At 49.4% G+C, this 17,393-nt stretch overlaps 2 protein-coding genes across 6 annotated transcripts in view; one reads left to right on the top strand and one right to left on the bottom strand.

Moving 5' to 3' along the window:
• The window catches only part of LOC143807321 (neural-cadherin-like), a 169,174-nt gene extending 158,160 nt beyond the window's left edge, over positions 1-11,014 (top strand). Inside the window, exons 32-33 of the mRNA XM_077288738.1 lie at positions 7,197-7,351; positions 9,158-11,014. Of these exons, the coding sequence (XP_077144853.1) occupies positions 7,197-7,351; positions 9,158-9,577 (575 nt within the window). The 3' untranslated portion in view covers positions 9,578-11,014. The remainder of the gene's footprint in view (positions 1-7,196; positions 7,352-9,157) is intronic.
• Positions 11,015-11,459: 445 nt separating this feature from the next.
• The window catches only part of DPY19L3 (dpy-19 like C-mannosyltransferase 3), a 131,297-nt gene continuing 125,363 nt past the window's right edge, over positions 11,460-17,393 (bottom strand). For 3 of the 5 annotated variants that reach the window (XM_077288740.1, XM_077288743.1, XM_077288744.1), the window contains one exon: positions 11,460-13,516. In XM_077288740.1, the coding sequence (XP_077144855.1) occupies positions 13,346-13,516 (171 nt within the window). In that variant the 3' untranslated portion in view covers positions 11,460-13,345. The remainder of the gene's footprint in view (positions 13,517-17,393) is intronic. The other 2 variants (XR_013221696.1, XM_077288742.1) reach the window with 2 other exon arrangements.

Below are 17,393 nucleotides of genomic sequence, written 5' to 3'. Positions count from 1 at the left end.
CCGGCTGGCGCGTGTCATCTAGAATCAACGTAGGAATGATCCCCGGCTACTTCTAGTGTTGGCGTTAGGAGTAGATATATGGTCAAACCAGTTACCACTGCCCTATGAGCTGGATTTTTGTATTCTGCAGACTTCCACGTTCCTCTGAGACCCTCGCCATTGGGGTCATAACACGGGGGCGCACTTACTTTTGCACACGGGGCCGGGGGCGCACTTACTTTTGCACACGGGGCCGGGGGCGCACTTACTTTTGCACACGGGGCCGGGGGCGCACTTACTTTTGCACACGGGGCCGGGGGCGCACTTACTTTTGCACACGGGGCCGGGGGCGCTCTTACTTTTGCACACGGGGCCGGGGGCGCACTTACTTTTGCACACGGGGCCGGGGGCGCACTTACTTTCGCACACGGGGCCGTGTGATAAATGATCATGTCCTAAAATGGATACCGTACATTTGCATAGCTGCCATCTTTGGAAGGTCAAGTTTGGGGTAATGGAAAGTTCGCCATTATTTCCTATGGGAAATTTTTTTAAAAAAAATGCGATTTAAATAAAATCTACATATCGGATCGACTATAAAAGTCATAGCACACCTGTCCCCACCGAGGGCTTCGAAACGCCGCCTGAACGGGGTCTCTGCGCCGAGCGGTTCGGGCCGCATTAATTGCGGAAAACGCGGAGAAGAATAATAATAATAACTAGATGGGTATTTCCTGAAGGAACGACAGATAGTGCTTTGGAATGGTGCCCGGGCTACTCCTGCAAGACTTTCACACTTGGGTGCCCCTCAGGCGCTGGTTTGGTAGTTGTAGCCCCTCAGGGTTGAGGCCACTCTGGGTCCGATTTGGTGGGCCGGGTCACTCTGGGTCCAATTTGGTGGGCCGGGTCACTCTGGGTCCGATTTGGTGGGCCGGGTCACTCTGGGTCCGATTTGGTTGCCCGGGTCACTCTGGGTCCGATTTGGTGGCCCGGGTCACTCTGGGTCCGATTTGGTGGCCCGGGTCACTCTGGGTCCGATTTGGAGGCCCGGGTCACTCTGGGTCCGATTTGATGGCCCGGGTCACTCTGGGTCCGATTTGGTGGCCCGGGTCACTCTGGGTCCGATTTGGTGGCCCGGGTCACTCTGGGTCCGATTTGGTGGCCCGGGTCACTCTGGGTCCGATTTGGAGGCCCGGGTCACTCTGGGTCCGATTTGGAGGCCCGGGTCACTCTGGGTCCGATTTGGTGGCCCGGGTCACTCTGGGTCCGATTTGGTGGCCCGGGTCACTCTGGGTCCGATTTGGTGGCCCGGGTCACTCTGGGTCCGATTTGGTGGGCCGGGTCACTCTGGGTCCGATTTGGTGGGCCGGGTCACTCTGGGTCCGATTTGGTGGCCCGGGTCACTCTGGGTCCGATTTGGTGGCCCGGGTCACTCTGGGTCCGATTTGGTGGCCCGGGTCACTCCGGGTCCGATTGTGTGAGCGGCGCCACTCCGGGTCCGATTTGGTGGGCGGCGCCACTCCGGGTCCGATTTGGCGGGCGGCGCCACTCCGGGTCCGATTTGGCGGGCGGCGCCACTCTGGGTCCGATTTGGTGGCCCGGGTCACTCTGGGTCCGATTTGGTGGCCCGGGTCACTCTGGGTCCGATTTGGCGGGCGGCGCCACTCTGGGTCCGATTTGGCGGGCGGCGCCACTCTGGGTCCGATTTGGCGGGCGGCGCCACTCTGGGTCCGATTTGGCGGGCGGCGCCACTCTGGGTCCGATTTGGCGGGCGGCGCCACTCTGGGTCCGATTTGGCGGGCGGCGCCACTCTGGGTCCGATTTGGCGGGCGGCGCCACTCTGGGTCCGATTTGGCGGGCGGCGCCACTCTGGGTCCGATTTGGCGGGCGGCGCCACTCTGGGTCCGATTTGGCGGGCGGCGCCACTCTGGGTCCGATTTGGCGGGCGGCGCCACTCTGGGTCCGATTTGGCGGGCGGCGCCACTCTGGGTCCGATTTGGCGGGCGGCGCCACTCTGGGTCCGATTTGGCGGGCGGCGCCACCCTGGGTCCGATTTGGCGGGCGGCGCCACTCTGGGTCCAATTTGGCGGGCGGCGCCACTCTGGGTCCGATTTGGCGGGCGGCGCCACTCTGGGTCCGACTTGACGGGCGGCGCCACTCTGGGTCCGATTTGGCGGGCGGGGGCACTCTGGGTCCGATTTGGCAAGCGGGGGCACTCTGGGTCCGATTTGGTGGGCTGGGTCCGATTTGGTGAGCGGGGCAATAATGATAAGACTACAGTTAGTGCTTTGTAATTGTGCTGTACTGTCACTTTAAGAGCTGATATTATCTGACAAAACTTGTGACCTGGTGGGCTGGTAGAGTTTATAGGCGTTGGCATAGTAACTGGGTCTCACTGCGCATATCAATGAGGTAATCAGCCAGGTGGCAGTTATTTTTAGAAATTGCCTCAGAAATCAGGCCCATTATAAACGTATTGGAAAATTTCCCTATTGAAATGCATTGAGACACTTTTTTCAAACGCAAATTGCGCCAAAACTACAAATCCGATCGACACGAAAAATACTTAGCACACCTCTCAGGAACGCTGGCTTCGAAATGACACCTCACTGGAGTCTGTGAGTTTAGCGGTTCGGGCCGCATTACGTGCGGACTGAATAATAATAATAAGAACTAGATGGGTATTTCCTGAAGGAACTACAGATAGTGCTTTGGAATGGTGCCCGGGCTGCCCCTGCAAGACTTTCACACTTGGGTGCCCCTCAGGCGGTCCGATTTGGTGGGTTGGGTCAATCTGGGTCTGATTTTGTGGGCGGGGTAAATCTAGGTCCGATTCGGTGGGCGGGGTCACTTTTGGTCCGATTCTGTGGGCGCGGCCACTCTGGGTCCGATTCGGTGGGCGGAGCCACTCTGGGTCCGATTTGGTGGGCGGGGCACCTTAGGGACCAATTTGGTGGGTGGGGTCACTCGGTCCGATTTGGTGGGCTGGGCACCTCAGGGTCTGATTTGGTGGGCTGGGCACCTCAGGGTCCGATTTGGTGGGTGGGGTCACTCTGGGTCCGATTTGGTGGGCGGGGTCACTCTGGGCCCGATTTGGTGGAAGGGGTCACTCTGGGTCCGATTTGGTGGAAGGGGTCACTCTGGGTCTGATTTGGTGGAAGGGGTCACTCTGGGTCCGATTTGGTGGGCGGAGCCACTCTGGGTCCGATTTGGTGGGCGGGGTCACTCTGGGTCTGATTTAGGGGGCGGGGTCACTCTGGGTCCGATTTGGTGGGCCGGGCCCCTCGGGGTCCGATTTGGTGGGCCGGGCCTCTCGGGTTCCGAATTGGTGAGCGGGGTAATCTACTATCTAATTATCTAAGGGCACTTCCGTCTTTCTGTCTCACAACACCGCTACGTCATCATCTCGTGAGACCGCAATGCACTCTTGGGACCGGAGCGCGCAACAAGCATCGGGTACCGGCCACTCCAGGTGCAACAAGCATCGTGTACCGGCCGCTCTAGGAGGTGCAACAACCATCAGATACCGGCCGCTCCAGGAGGTGAGTATGTAACTTTTTTATTTTAATTCTTTTTTTTTTTAACAGGGATATGCAGTATACTATGTGACTGGACAATATACTACGTGACTGGGCAGTATAACTACGTGGCTCTGCGCTGTATACTGCGTGGCTCTGTGCTGTATACTGCGTGGCTCTGCGCTGTATACTACGCGGCTCTGCGCTGTATACTACGCGGCTCTGCGCTGTATACTGCGTGGCTCTGCGCTGTGTACTGCACGGCTCTGCGCTGTGTACTGCGCGGCTCTGCACTGTGTACTGCGCGTTCTGCGCTGTATACTGCGCGGCTCTGCGCTGTATACTGCGCAGCTCTGCGCTTTGTACTGCGCGGCTCTGCGCTATATACTGCGTGGCTCTTCGCTGTATACTACGCGGCTCTGCGCTGTGTACTGCGCAGCTCTGCGCTGTGTACTGCGCGTGTCCGTGCTGTGTACTGCGCGTGTCTGCGCTGTATACTGCGGGGCTCTGCACTGTATACTGCGGGGCTCTGCGCTGTATACTACGCGGCTCAGCGCTGTATACTGCGCGGCTCTGCGCTGCATACTGCGTGGCTCTACGCTGCGTACTGCGCGGCTCTGCGCTGTATACTGGGTGGCTCTGCGCTGTGTACTGCGCGGCTCTGTGCTGTGTACTGTGCGGCTCTGCACTGTGTACTGCGCGGCTCTGCGCTGTGTACTGCGCGGCTCTGCGCTGTGTACTGCGCGGCTCTGCGCTTTATACTGTGCGGCTCTGCGCTCTGTACTGCGCGGCTCTGCGCTGTGTACTGCGCAGCTCTGCGCTGTATACTGCGCGGCTCTGCGCTGTGTACTGCGCGGCTCTGCGCTGTGTACTGCGCGGCTCTGCGCTGTGTACTGCTCGGCTCTGCGCTGTGTACTGCGCGGCTCTGCGCTGTGTACTGCGCGGCTCTGCGCTGTGTACTGCGCGGCTCTGCGCTGTGTACTGCGCGGCTCTGCGCGGTATACTGCACGGCTCTGCGCGGTATACTGCGCGGCTCTGCGCTTTATACTGTGCGGCTCTGCGCTCGTACTGCTCGGCTCTGCGCTGTCTACTGCGCGGCTCTGCGCTGTGTACTGCGCGGCTCTCCGCTTTATACTGCGCGGCTCTGCGCTTTATACTGCGCGGCTTTGCGCTGTGTACTGCATGGCTCTGCGCTGTGTACTGCGCGGCTCTGCGCTGTGTACTGCACGGCTCTGCGCTGTGTACTGCACGGCTCTGCGCTTTATACTGCGCGGCTCTGCGCTGTGTACTGCACGGCTCTGCGCTGTGTACTGCGCGGCTCTGCGCTGTGTACTGCACGGCTCTGCGCTTTATACTGCGCGGCTCTGCGCTGTGTACTGCACGGCTCTGCGCTGTGTACTGCGCGGCTCTGCGCTGTGTACTGCGCGGCTCTGCGCTTTATACTGCGCGGCTCTGCGCTTTATACTGCGCGGCTCTGCGCTGTGTACTGCGCGGCTCTGCGCTGTGTACTGCGCGGCTCTGCGCTGTGTACTGCACGGCTCTGCGCTTTATACTGCGCGGCTCTGCGCTGTGTACTGCACGGCTCTGCGCTGTGTACTGCGCGGCTCTGCGCTGTGTACTGCACGGCTCTGCGCTTTATACTGCGCGGCTCTGCGCTGTGTACTGCACGGCTCTGCGCTGTGTACTGCGCGGCTCTGCGCTGTGTACTGCACGGCTCTGCGCTTTATACTGCGCGGCTCTGCGCTGTGTACTGCACGGCTCTGCGCTGTGTACTGCGCGGCTCTGCGCTGTGTACTGCGCGGCTCTGCGCTTTATACTGCGCGGCTCTGCGCTGTGTACTGCGCGGCTCTGCGCTGTGTACTGCGCAGCTCTGCGCTGTGTACTGCACGGCTCTGCACTGTATACTGCGTGGCTGTGCAATATACTACGTGGACATGCATATTCTAGAATACCCGATGAGTTAGAATCGGGCCACAGTCTAATAATCATAAGACTACGGATAGTGGTTTGGAATTGTGCTGTACTGTCACTTTAAGAGCTGATATTATCTGACAAAACTTGTGACCTGGTGAGCTGATGTAGATTTCATAGGAGTTGGCATAGTAACTGTGTCTGACTGCGCATATCAATGAGCTAATCAGCCAGGTGGCAGTTATTTTTAGAAATTGCCTCAGAAACCAGCCCATTATAAACGTATAGGAAAATTTCTCCATTGAAACGCATTGAAAGACTTTTTTCAAACACAAATTGCGCAAAAACTACAAATCCGATCGACACGAAAAATACTTAGCACACCTCTCAGGAACGCTGGCTTCGAAATGACACCTCACTGGAGTCTGTGAGTTTAGCGGTTCGGGCCGCATTACGTGCGGACTGAATAATAAGAATAAGAAGAAGTTTACCACGGTGGAATAACAGTATAGTGCTTTGTTCCAAAGCACTATAATAAGAAGTTTACCACGGTGGAATAACAGTATAGTGCTTTGTTCCAAAGCACTATAATAATAAAATATAAGAAATCGGATTACAATATGTTGCTTGAACCTAGGAGGTTCAAGCACCATAATAAGAAAAAGTTTACCACGATGGAATAACAGTATAGTGCTTTGTTCCAAAGCACTATAATAAGAAAGTTGGGGTCTGAAAACAGACCCAAGTGCCTCCTACAGACACTAAGCAAGAACTGGTTAGCTGAGGGCCAGCAGGAGGGTGTATACTGCAGGGGAGGAGCTAACTTTCTTTGTATCACTTAGTGTCCTCCTAGTGGCAAGCAGCATAACACCCACGGTCTGTGTCCCCCAATGAGGCGAAGGAGAAATAAACATATACTCACCTTCCGAGGGGCCCCTTGTAGTTCTGTTGCCTGTGTTCGGTTCAGGCGGCAGCTTCCGGTCCGAGGGTGTGATGACGTCACGGCAGGTCCTTCTCGCGCAGGGCCTGTGATGACGTCACAGTCACATGACCGTGACGTCATGGCAGGTCCTTGTCGCACACCAACCTTCGCACCGGAACCTGCCGCTTGCATGGACCGGTCACCGGAAAGGCGGCAGAAGGTGAGTATATAATGATTTATTTTTAACATTAGATGTTTTTACTATTGAGGCTGCATAGACAGCCTCAATAGTAAAAACTTGGTCACACAGGGTTAATAGCGGCGGTAACGGAGTGAGTTACCCGCGGCATAACGCGGTCCTTTACCGCTGATATTAACCCTGTGTGAGCCGTGACTGCAGGGAGTATGGAGCGGGCGCCGAGCACTGACTGCAGGGGAGTAGGGAGGGACTAATCGGACTGTGCCCGTCGCTGATTGGTCGCGACAGCCATGACAGGCAGCTGGCGAGACCAATCAGCGAATGAATATCCGTGACGGAAGTTGCCGACAGAAAGACGGAAGTACCCCTTAGACAATTATATATATATAGATGATATACAGTGGGGGAAAGAAGTATTTGATCCCTTGCTGATTTTGTAAGTTTGCCCACTGACAAAGACATGAACAGTCTCTAATTTTAAGGGTATGTAAATTTGTTACTGGCTGGATCTCACTAGTATTAGCGTATATATTCCTGGATATGTGAGCAGAATATAAATGAACGCTCGGAGGAAATGTATGTAGCAGAAATGTCTGCCCGCCAGCCAGAACGTAACTACTCGGGGATTAGTGGCGTGCTATCTCACCGGGGTTCCTGTCTCTTGCAGCGCTGATTGCAGGCGCCGTCCTGTTCTCTCGCTGCAGCAGGAAGAGGCGATTAAATGAAGGCGTCTATCATGTGTCGGCATACAAGGACGAGCCGGAAGACACCCGGCAGAATATCTTCCATTACAATGAGGAAGGAGAAGGGGAGGAGGACCAGGTGAGACTGGGGTCTTCACTGTGCCTGCATATAAAGAGCAATGCTACTCTACTGCCTCTCCAGTATACGTGTAAATAAAGTCTGCAGACCCCATAGGAGTAAGGCTACTCTACTACCTCTTCTGGGGTCTTCACTATACGTGTATATAAAGCCTGCAGACCCCATAGGAGTAAGGCTACTCTACTACCTCTTCTGGGGTCTTCACTATACGTGTATATAAAGCCTGCAGACCCCAGAGGAGTAAGGCTACTCTACTGCCTCTTCTGGGGTCTTCCTATACGTGTATATAAAGCCCGCAGACCCTAGAGGAGTAATTCTACTCTACTGTCTCTTCTGGGGTCTTCCTATACGTGTATATAAAGCCCGCAGACCCCAGAGGAGTAAGGCTACTCTCCTGCCTCTTCTGGGGTCTTCACTATACGTGTATATAAAGCTCGCAGACCCCATAGGAGTAATGCTACTCTACTGCCTCCTCTGGGGTCTTCACTATACGTGTATATAAAGCCCGCAGACCTCAGAGGAGTAATGCTACTCTACTGCCTCCTCTGGGGTCTTCACTATACATGCATATAAAGCCCGCAGACCCCAGAGGAGTAATGCTACTCTACTGCCTCTTCTGGGGTCTTCACTATACGTGTATATAAAGCCCGCAGACCTCAGAGGAGTAATTCTACTCTACTGCCTCTTCACTATACGTGTATATAAAACCCGCAGACCCCAGAGGAGTAATGCTACTCTCCTGCCTCCTCTGGGGTCTTCACTATACGTGTATATAAAGCCTGCAGACCCCATAGGAGTAATGCTACTGTCCTGCCTCCTCTGGGGTCTTCACTATACGTGTATATAAAGCCCACAGACCTCAGAGGAGTAATTCTACTCTACACGTAATAGTGAAGAGGCAGTATATAAAGCCCGCAGACCCCAGAGGAGTAATTCTACTCTCCTGCCTCTTCACTATACGTGTATATAAAGCCCGCAGACCTCAGAAGAGTAATTCTACTCTCCTGCCTCTTCTGGGGTCTTCACTATACATGTATATAAAGCCCGCAGACCTCAGAGGAGTAATTCTACTCTCCTGCCTCTTCTGGGGTCTTCACTATACGTGTATATAAAGCCCGCAGACCTCAGAAGAGTAATTCTACTCTCCTGCCTCTTCTGGGGTCTTCACTATACATGTATATAAAGCTCGCAGACCTCAGAGGAGTAATTCTACTCTCCTGCCTCTTCTGGGTTCTTCACTATACATGTATATAAAGCCCGCAGACCTCAGAGGAGTAATTCTACTCTCCTGCCTCTTCTGGGGTCTTCACTATACGTGTATATAAAGCCCGCAGACCTCAGAAGAGTAATTCTACTCTCCTGCCTCTTCTGGGGTCTTCACTATATATGTACATAAAGCCCGCAGACCCCAGAGGATTAATTCCACTCTCCTGCCTCTTCTGGGGTCTGTGATCACAGGAGTCATTTGCATCTAGTCCATTAACGACTAAGGAGAGCCATTGTATTCAGGGGGCGACGCATAGATATTCCAGGTCCTCTGTAGCGAGATGCCACCTAGATTGGGGACCCCCATTATTAATTCTTTCCATAAACTATGGCAATGCCATTATATTGGAGCAGGAGTTTCGTACCTGTTGCAAAATCGCAGTGTGGCAGGACATGCTGGGAATTGTAGTTTTGCAGCAGCTGGTGCTTTTTTTGCACTAAAAATGACCAAACGCGAGGGGTTAACAGGAGTTGGCGACATTCAGAGTAAAAGTAAGCGACTGGCCGATCGGATTTAATTGTAATGTGTGTTTTCGGCAGGACGCATTCAGCATGACGGATCTCCAGCTGTCTCCCCAGAGCAGCCCGGCGCTGTCTCTCTGCAGGCGGATGAGGGAGCAGCATAGAAATGGCCCCTTAAGCTGCGATCACAGTACGCCTGACAACCAGAAGGGAACGTCACAAGCGCCAGTGCCGAAGAGACTGAGCTGCTCTTTTACCGGTGGAGACTTTGAGCAATATTTCTACGACGTCTGTCAGGACTCCGCGTACATGCGTGCATCATGCGACAGCTTGAGGGTGTACGACACCGAGGGGACGGGGTCCTCAGCCGGGAGCCTCAGCACCCTGGCCTCCTCCGGACTCGACTCCGACTTGGAGTATGAAGACCTGAGAATGTGGGGGCCAAAATTTAGCTATTTGTGTAAACTGTACTCTTACACGGAGGACGACGATCCCTAACGACATGTGCGGATCGCCAGGGTGGATAAAAATCAATGTTTTTTTTAAAAAATCAAAAAAAATCGGATTTTTTTGATTTAAATCGGATTTTTTTGATTTAAATCGGATTTTTTTCAATAAACTGCTTTTTGAGGAAAATATTTTACCATCCAAAGGTTCTTCCATCATGAGATAAAGCTGAGTTGTTTAACTCAGTAGAATAAAGGCTGTATATGTGTAACATTCACAATGCCATGCTCTTCCAGAGGTTTCTGTAGGATGCTGACTATCCAACAAGTTTGGGCATGTCAACTGAATGGAAAAAGAAACTAAACCAAAAGTGAAACCAAGCTAGAAGTGTGGAATTAAAGGGGCAGTATGAACAAAATGTGGAGGCTATTAATAGTTTATACAATTAAGACATGCTGCTTTTAAACACCTACCTATTGCCATATAGTAAAACAAAAAAGATTTTTACTTACTTTGGGGTCCCCCCCTCACCCTGGCGTTAGATCGTTGCCCCTAGTTTCGTCCGTGTAACTATGGGCGCACATGCGCACTGCTCTCACTTCTCATTTTAATCGTGATTTATATTAAAAAAAACCTTTTGATTTAAATCAGTGATTTAAATCATGATTAAAATCATGATTTAAATCGATCCGATTTAAATAGAAAAAAATCTTTTGATTTAAATCGTGATTTAAATCATGATTTAAATCGGCGTGATTTAAATCAATCCACCTTGCGGATCGCTGGATTGATCAGTCCACGGCACTCACACTCAAGCGCTAGTGCAACCACACAAACCACTGTGAACTCTCCAGGACTTCTGTAAAGTATCACAAAAACCTTCACCCACTTTTTTCTAGTGATGACTTTTTATGCACCCCCCCTATTTATGTGGTCTAGGAGGAGATAAGGTGATATCGGGCATTTAATGTAATTGTATTTTGGGGGTTAAAAGCAATATATTAACATGGAGAAACGAGACGGCAATGCAGCACCACAGCCACCAATCCGACCTCCAGGACACGGAGATATCACTACGTGTGATCCCTTATAAAGTTCCAAACCCTACAGGAAATAATCACATAAAAAGGACAAAAAGAAATAAACTGCTTTAAGAGAAGCTGGAATCCAACATCGATTGTGGGACTTTGATCTTGAAAATATGCAGAAATTAAAAATAATAATAATAATAATCAGGTTTCTCTTTCCTACTACTTTCCCAACTTTAACTAGAACTTTTTCTTTTTTTGTATGTAAACGTGCCTTACTTTGTGCATGCTCGACCCAGTGCCAAACGTTCCTAAACTGTTTTTTCCCCACTTTTTGGAAATCTATAAAATGCAAATTTTTTTTACTCAATTTCCTATTGATTGCATCTGGACACTGATACAAATGGGGATGTTGTAAAAATAAAAAAATAAAATAAATAAATAAAAAACAGAAATTGGAGATCAGTTTTACATTCATTCATTTCTTGCACTAGGGGAGGGTGCTGCAGCAGGGATACCATATCTGGAAGATCCCTTGAAATCCTATTAGTTTAGTCTGTAGAGCACAAGGACCTGAAAAACCTGACCTATGACAAACTTTAGGGTCTGACCACTGGCACTCCCCTCCCCCCACTAATCCCGTAAAGGGTGGTCCCAGAGTCCCCTATGTGGGTGGAGCAGTAATGAGCATGTGCGACCACTGTTTTACTTAATGTTTATGAAGGGTGGTCGCACATGCTCACTACAACTGCAATCATTTCATACCCTGTGGTTGGGATCGGTGGGGGTCCCAGTGGCTGTGTCCCCATCAATCACACATTTTATTATCTAATCGTTCAGAGATTCCTATAATCCGTCACAGTTTCACTGCAGACATTCAATAAAAAAACAGAGCCACCAGGAAAGAAAATGCGACAGTGGTGCAGAAGTAATGGCACCATTTTTAATAGCATCGCAGCACTGATATATGGCGGCGGCCGCGCTGGACGCAGGTTTAGAGGGTGATCTGGCGTTTTATGCGCCGCTATCCCTGTGTCCACTGGAGTCTACTAGAAGGTGTTTGATTAGAAATATTAAAATTGTTTATGTCTGAGCCCAATAATCCCGGCGCCTGCAGGAAGCCGGCGTCTACTGCGGTTCTGCTCCAGCAGCGAGGGATCGCCGGCTCTGCTTCCTTGGTAAAGCCTTAATAAATCCAGGTATTCTCATTACTTCCACACTATGATTTACCAGTCATTACTTCCAGCTTGTGAGCAGCAGGGAGGATGCAGATGGCGGCAGAGACGACGGTGGTATACGATGTCTGCCAGCCTCCCAGACACCGATAAAGGCGACGAGGATCTCCTGTAATGTCCCATAGGACAGTGTGAACCTAGGGCGATCACTAGTGCGTCCATCACAGGTCAGCCTCTACTATACTGCAGAGCTGAACTCACAATGCCAAAGGCACATGACATCCCAGAATAGTCTGCTTATACATTACTCCAATACAACATATCCTGATAATAATAATAAATGTAGCACAGGATCAGTAATGTATGTACACAGTGACTGCACCAGCAGAATAGTGAGTGCAGCTCTGGAGGATAATACAGGATGTAACTCAGGATCAGTAATGTAATGTATGTACCCATGGTCAATGATAACACTTGTACACCTAAAGAGTAAGTTTACACTAGTCATTTTTTCTGTGGTTTTGCGATGCTAGATTTGTGTCTTGTGCATGCTGATTAAATTTAGTGCTGAAAAAAAAAGTCCTATTCCATAGAATCATGTTTTGGCACAAAAAAAACCGATTGAAAACCTGATACCAACGTTTCTTCAACACCCATTCAAGTCAATGGGTGACATACGCTAAAAGAAGTGACATGCTCTATGTCCGAAAAAAACACGCAAAGCACAAAATACCGATGACCAAAAAACCAATGTGTGTACATGAGATTTCTGTAATCTCCTAGACTTTGCTCTTACTGTAAAACGCAGCTGAAAATTAGCATAAAAAATGCAGCAAAAACGCCCAGTGTGAACTTAACCTTAAAAGTGTTGTCTCAGTTTGGCAAGTTACCAGCTATCCACTTCTATAACCTGGCCGGTACCTGGAAGTGAATGACGCCGACAACACCTCGATGTGAATATCAGCATTACCTAATATAATACTGGCACCTGTGGAGGAGATCTTGGACCTGACCGGGCAGGGAACTTTCTATGATTCCACTGTATGTAGCGCCACTTCTGTCCAACCATTTCACATGAAACATCACCGGCTACAACATTTCTCAGGAGAGGTTTTAGTTCCAAGTTCTTTTCCAACTGAGGAAAAAAAAATATCAATACTCTATGAAATTACGAGCAGAATCTTAACATTACACTATGCAAAAGTAACAAAATCCCTTTAAAAGAAAAAATATAAAAAGAATTTCAATATTTTAGTTGTCGTCCGTCTCTTCCCGACCCCCCAAAAAAGGACAATCTTGAGATTTCATAAACAATGGTCCCTCGTTAGCCGCCACAACACACAAACTAGAATAATTTGGCACATGATACTGTGAAGGACGCAGTCCCGTCAGATGATTGGAGTTGTAGCTGACCTACATCTCTGGCAAAAAAATAAAACACCAAAGAGGATAAAAATGGCAGAATCCAGAGACGTGTGGACGGAGGCTCCAAGATTCATGATTCACGTCACTGTGAGTCCAAACACTATGCTATAAAAACACCATAAAACAGCCGGGGGGCTGCCCGCGGAGACTGACCGCTCGTCTCACCGCGCCGGGGGTCCGCCAGCTCCCGGCTACTTCACCACAGCTTTCCGGGATAATCTGTAAACATGGAAAGTTTTGTTCTTGAAGACTCTGGTGAAGTATTTGGTGTAGGAAGGAGAATCCCTCTTCACTTCGTCACAGAAGCGCGGTGACGCGGAAGGCTTCAGATCCGGGTCGTTGTACCCGGGACCATCCATGATCTGTTAGAAAATCCAGAAGAAAGAAAAATAATTATCTGCATCTTTGTAAATTCGGCTTAGGGTCTATAAGACTTCTCATACAAGCATGGCCGGCTCCTGGAGTCGACTCCTTACACACTAGACTAGACCTTGGCAAAGTACATCCATGGGCCACATTGGGCCCTTAGGCTGTTCCTATCCAGTCTGTGGACTGGGAGAGAAGAGGGCTCAATCCTGCGGCCTCCCGCATCACGTGTCCGTCAGTCTCAATTTCACCTGCATCTACACTGTGTTCCAAATTATTATGCAAATTGGATTTAAGTGTCATAAAGATTTAATCATTTTGTTTCTCAAATAAACTCATGGATGGTATTGTATCTCAGGGCTCAATGGATCGCTGAAATCAATCTTAAATACATGTGATAATTAGTTTTCCAGTTGATTCTAATTAAAGGAAAACTACTTAAAAATGATGTTCCACATTATTAAGCAGGCCACAGGTTTCAAGCAATATAGGAAATAAAAAGGATCTCTCTGCTGCTGAACAGTGTTAAATAGTGCAATGCCTTGGACAAGGTTTGAAAACATTAGATATTTCGTTAAAACTTAGGAGTGATCATCATACTATGAAGAGATTTATGACTGAAACAGAGTTCATGCAGATAAAGGCATATTGAGGAAGGTTAATTCATTGAATTAAGAGAGCAGCTGCCAAAATACCATTACAAAGCAGCAAAAAGTTATTTGAAGTTGCTGGTGCCTCTGGAGTCCCTCAAACCTCAAGGTGTAGGATCCTTCAAAGGCTTGCTTTGGTGCATAAACCTACTATTCGGCCACCCCTAAACAGTGATCACAAGCAGAAATGGTTGCAGTGGCCCCAGACATACATGAAGACTATTTTTCAAGCAGTCTTGTTTACTGGTGAGTGTCGAGCAACCCCGGATGGTCCAGATGGACGGAGTAGTGGATGGTTGGTGGATGGCCACCATGTCCCAACAAGGCTGCGACGTCAGCAAGGAGGTTGAGGAGTCATGTTTTGGTCCAGAACAGCTGGTAGGGCCCTTTAAGGTTCCTGAAGGTGTGAAAATAACCTCTGCAAAGTGTATAGAGTTTCTGACTGACAACTTTCTTCCATGGTATAAAAAGCAGAAATGTGCCTTCAGGAGCAGAAGCATCTCATGCTGTCATGCTGCAAAGAATACATCTGAGTCATTGGCTGCTATGGGCATAAAAGGAGATAAACTCATGGTGTGGCCACCATCTTCCCCTGACCTCAACCCTATAGAGAACCTTTGGATTATCATCAAGCAAAAGATCTATGAGGGTGGGAGGCAGTTCACATCAAAACAGCAGCTCCTGGAGGCTATTCTGACTTCATGCAAAGAAATACAAGCAGAAACTCTCCAAAAACTCACAAGTTCAATGGATGCAAGAATTGTGAGGCTGATATCAAAGACGGGTTCCTATGTTAACATGTAACTTGGCCTGTTAGGATGTTTTGGAGTTAAATAGCTTTTTTGTTCTGTGAATGTGACCTCCTAATGCTGCAAATTCTTCAAATTAGCATTTTCAGTTCTTTAAAACATATCAAATGTTTAGAAATCCTACTGTGCATAATAATTTGGAACAGTGCATTTTGAGTTTTTATTCATTTGAGAGATTAAACTGTTATCATTGGGAGGTTTCTTCAATAAAATTCAATGTATACGCTAACGGGTGATGACTTTTATTAGACTGACTGTCATTTGCACCGACCATTTAGGACAATCAGAGAAAAATGTCATTTGCATAATAATTTGGAACATAGTGTATAACATCAGGACGCACATACCAGGGGGGACAATGATGGAAGCCGCAGGCACATTGTTCCATCATTCGGCCTGGACATCAAGTGTCTCCACATAGCACCTGCTGTGCGGAGATTCAGTACCAAGTGTACAGAGGGAGGCAGTGCAACGAAGGGAACGGGGTGGGGAGAGTAGTCTTATCTTTTAATTATCTGTCAGTACTTGTGTGGAGACATCAGTGTAGGGGGTGCTGTGTGGACCTCCTATTTGTATGGATACTGTGTGAGAAGCTGTGGGGGCCATCATGCTACGTGAGGGACTGTCAGGCCCATCACACCAAGTGTGGGGAAATCATACTGTGGAGGGGGAGGGCGCTCTGGGGACTTCATACTTATATGGGGAGGCAATAATACTGTGTGAGAAGCTGTGGGAGGACATGTGTACAGAGGGCTGTGGATACATCATATTGTGTGGAGGGGGGCTGTGGGGACATTATACTATGTGGAGGGGGGCTGTGGGGACATTATAATGTGTGGGGACATTATAATGTGTGGAGAGGGGCTGTGGGACATTATACTGTGTGGAGGGTGGTTGTGGGGACATTAAACTGTGTGGAGGGTGGTTGTGGGGACATTATACTGTGTGGAGGGTGGTTGTGGGGACATTATACTGTGTGTAGGGGGCTGTAGGGACATTATAAAGTGTGGAAGGGGACTGTGGGGACATTATACTGTGTGGAGGGGGTTGTGTGGACATTATTCTTTGTGGAGGGGGGTTGTGGGGACATCATACTGTAGATGGGGGCTGTGGGGACATCATACTGTGGAGGGGGGCTGTGAGGACATCATACTGTGTGGAGGGGGCTGTGGGGACATCATACTGTGGAGGGGGCTGTGGGGACATTATACTGTGTGGAGGGGGCTGTGGGGACATTATACTGTGTGGAGGGGGTTGTGATGACATTATACTGTGTGGAGGGGGGTTGTGAGGACATTATACTGTGTGGAGGGGGGTTTTGGGGACATCATACTGTGGAGACACTATACTGTGTAGAGGGGGACTGTGGTGACATACTGTGTGTGGGGCAGCTGTGAAACCTCATACTGTGTGAAGGGGGTACTGTTGTGAGCTACTTGTGTGAGGGGCTTTGGGGACCTAATACTGTGAAAGGGTGGGGGCAGATATTGTATGAGGGGCAGTTGTGCTGTGGGTACATCATACTTCATGTAGGAGAGCCATAATACTGTGTGTATACTGTGGGTACATCATACTTCTGTGGGGAGAGCTGTTGATTTAGGTATATCTATACTAAAGCCTGAATACCCGGAGTAGGTGATTTATAAAAAGCAGTAAATTATAAGGTGTTGACTCGCTGCTGCTAGTAAGAATACATTACAATAAGCCCTCTCATCACATGTATAAGTAGTATTAAGTACGGGCCCCACAACAGTCAGGGTCTTCTGTGGCCCTTTTGGAAAATTAGCTGTCATCCCCTTTGTTAAGCCCTTTGTTAAAGGCTTCTTTGCTTTGCACTGAGGAGGGGCAAGAATGCTGAAACAGCAGTAGGTAAATGGAAATTCTGGTTTGGCTTTATATCCGGAGTCCTGAGACTCGGCTCTTTAATATGGTCAGTACTGACTTCTAGGATTTGCTATTTTCAATAGGTGACACTAGAGACCCGATTCTCTTCCTGTGACCACTGAACGTGCTACACACACAGCACAGAGTAAATGCTCATACAAGGCATCTCAGCTGTTAGTTTCAATCTTCTAGATATAAGGAGCCCCCCAAAAAGGGTTTATAAATCAGTAGAGGACTCCCTCCCCCTCTGAATCTGGAGCCTCCTGTTCCATTTATCTACTCTGTGTCCTTCCTGTAAATCTTATGCAGCAAATAAAGGGTTACTTTCGGCAGAAAATAAATGCATTGCTGCAAAAAAATTAGAAAAAAAGTCCTATAACATTGTCTGTACTTGTGGCCGTCGGCCAAGTCCTTGTAGTGAAGTCTTCATTGTGACTGACACACGTCAGCTGAATTCCCAAGGTCACAAGAAAAGCTGCTGAAGAAGAACTCGGCGAAAAGGCGAGCGTTCAGCGGAGAACACGTGTACA

This window comes from Ranitomeya variabilis, chromosome 2 (genome assembly GCF_051348905.1).
Source record: "Ranitomeya variabilis isolate aRanVar5 chromosome 2, aRanVar5.hap1, whole genome shotgun sequence".
Taxonomy (NCBI): Eukaryota; Metazoa; Chordata; class Amphibia; order Anura; family Dendrobatidae; genus Ranitomeya; species Ranitomeya variabilis.
The sequence above is the reverse complement of the archived record's forward strand: the minus strand, read 5'-3'. Positions and strand labels throughout refer to the sequence as shown.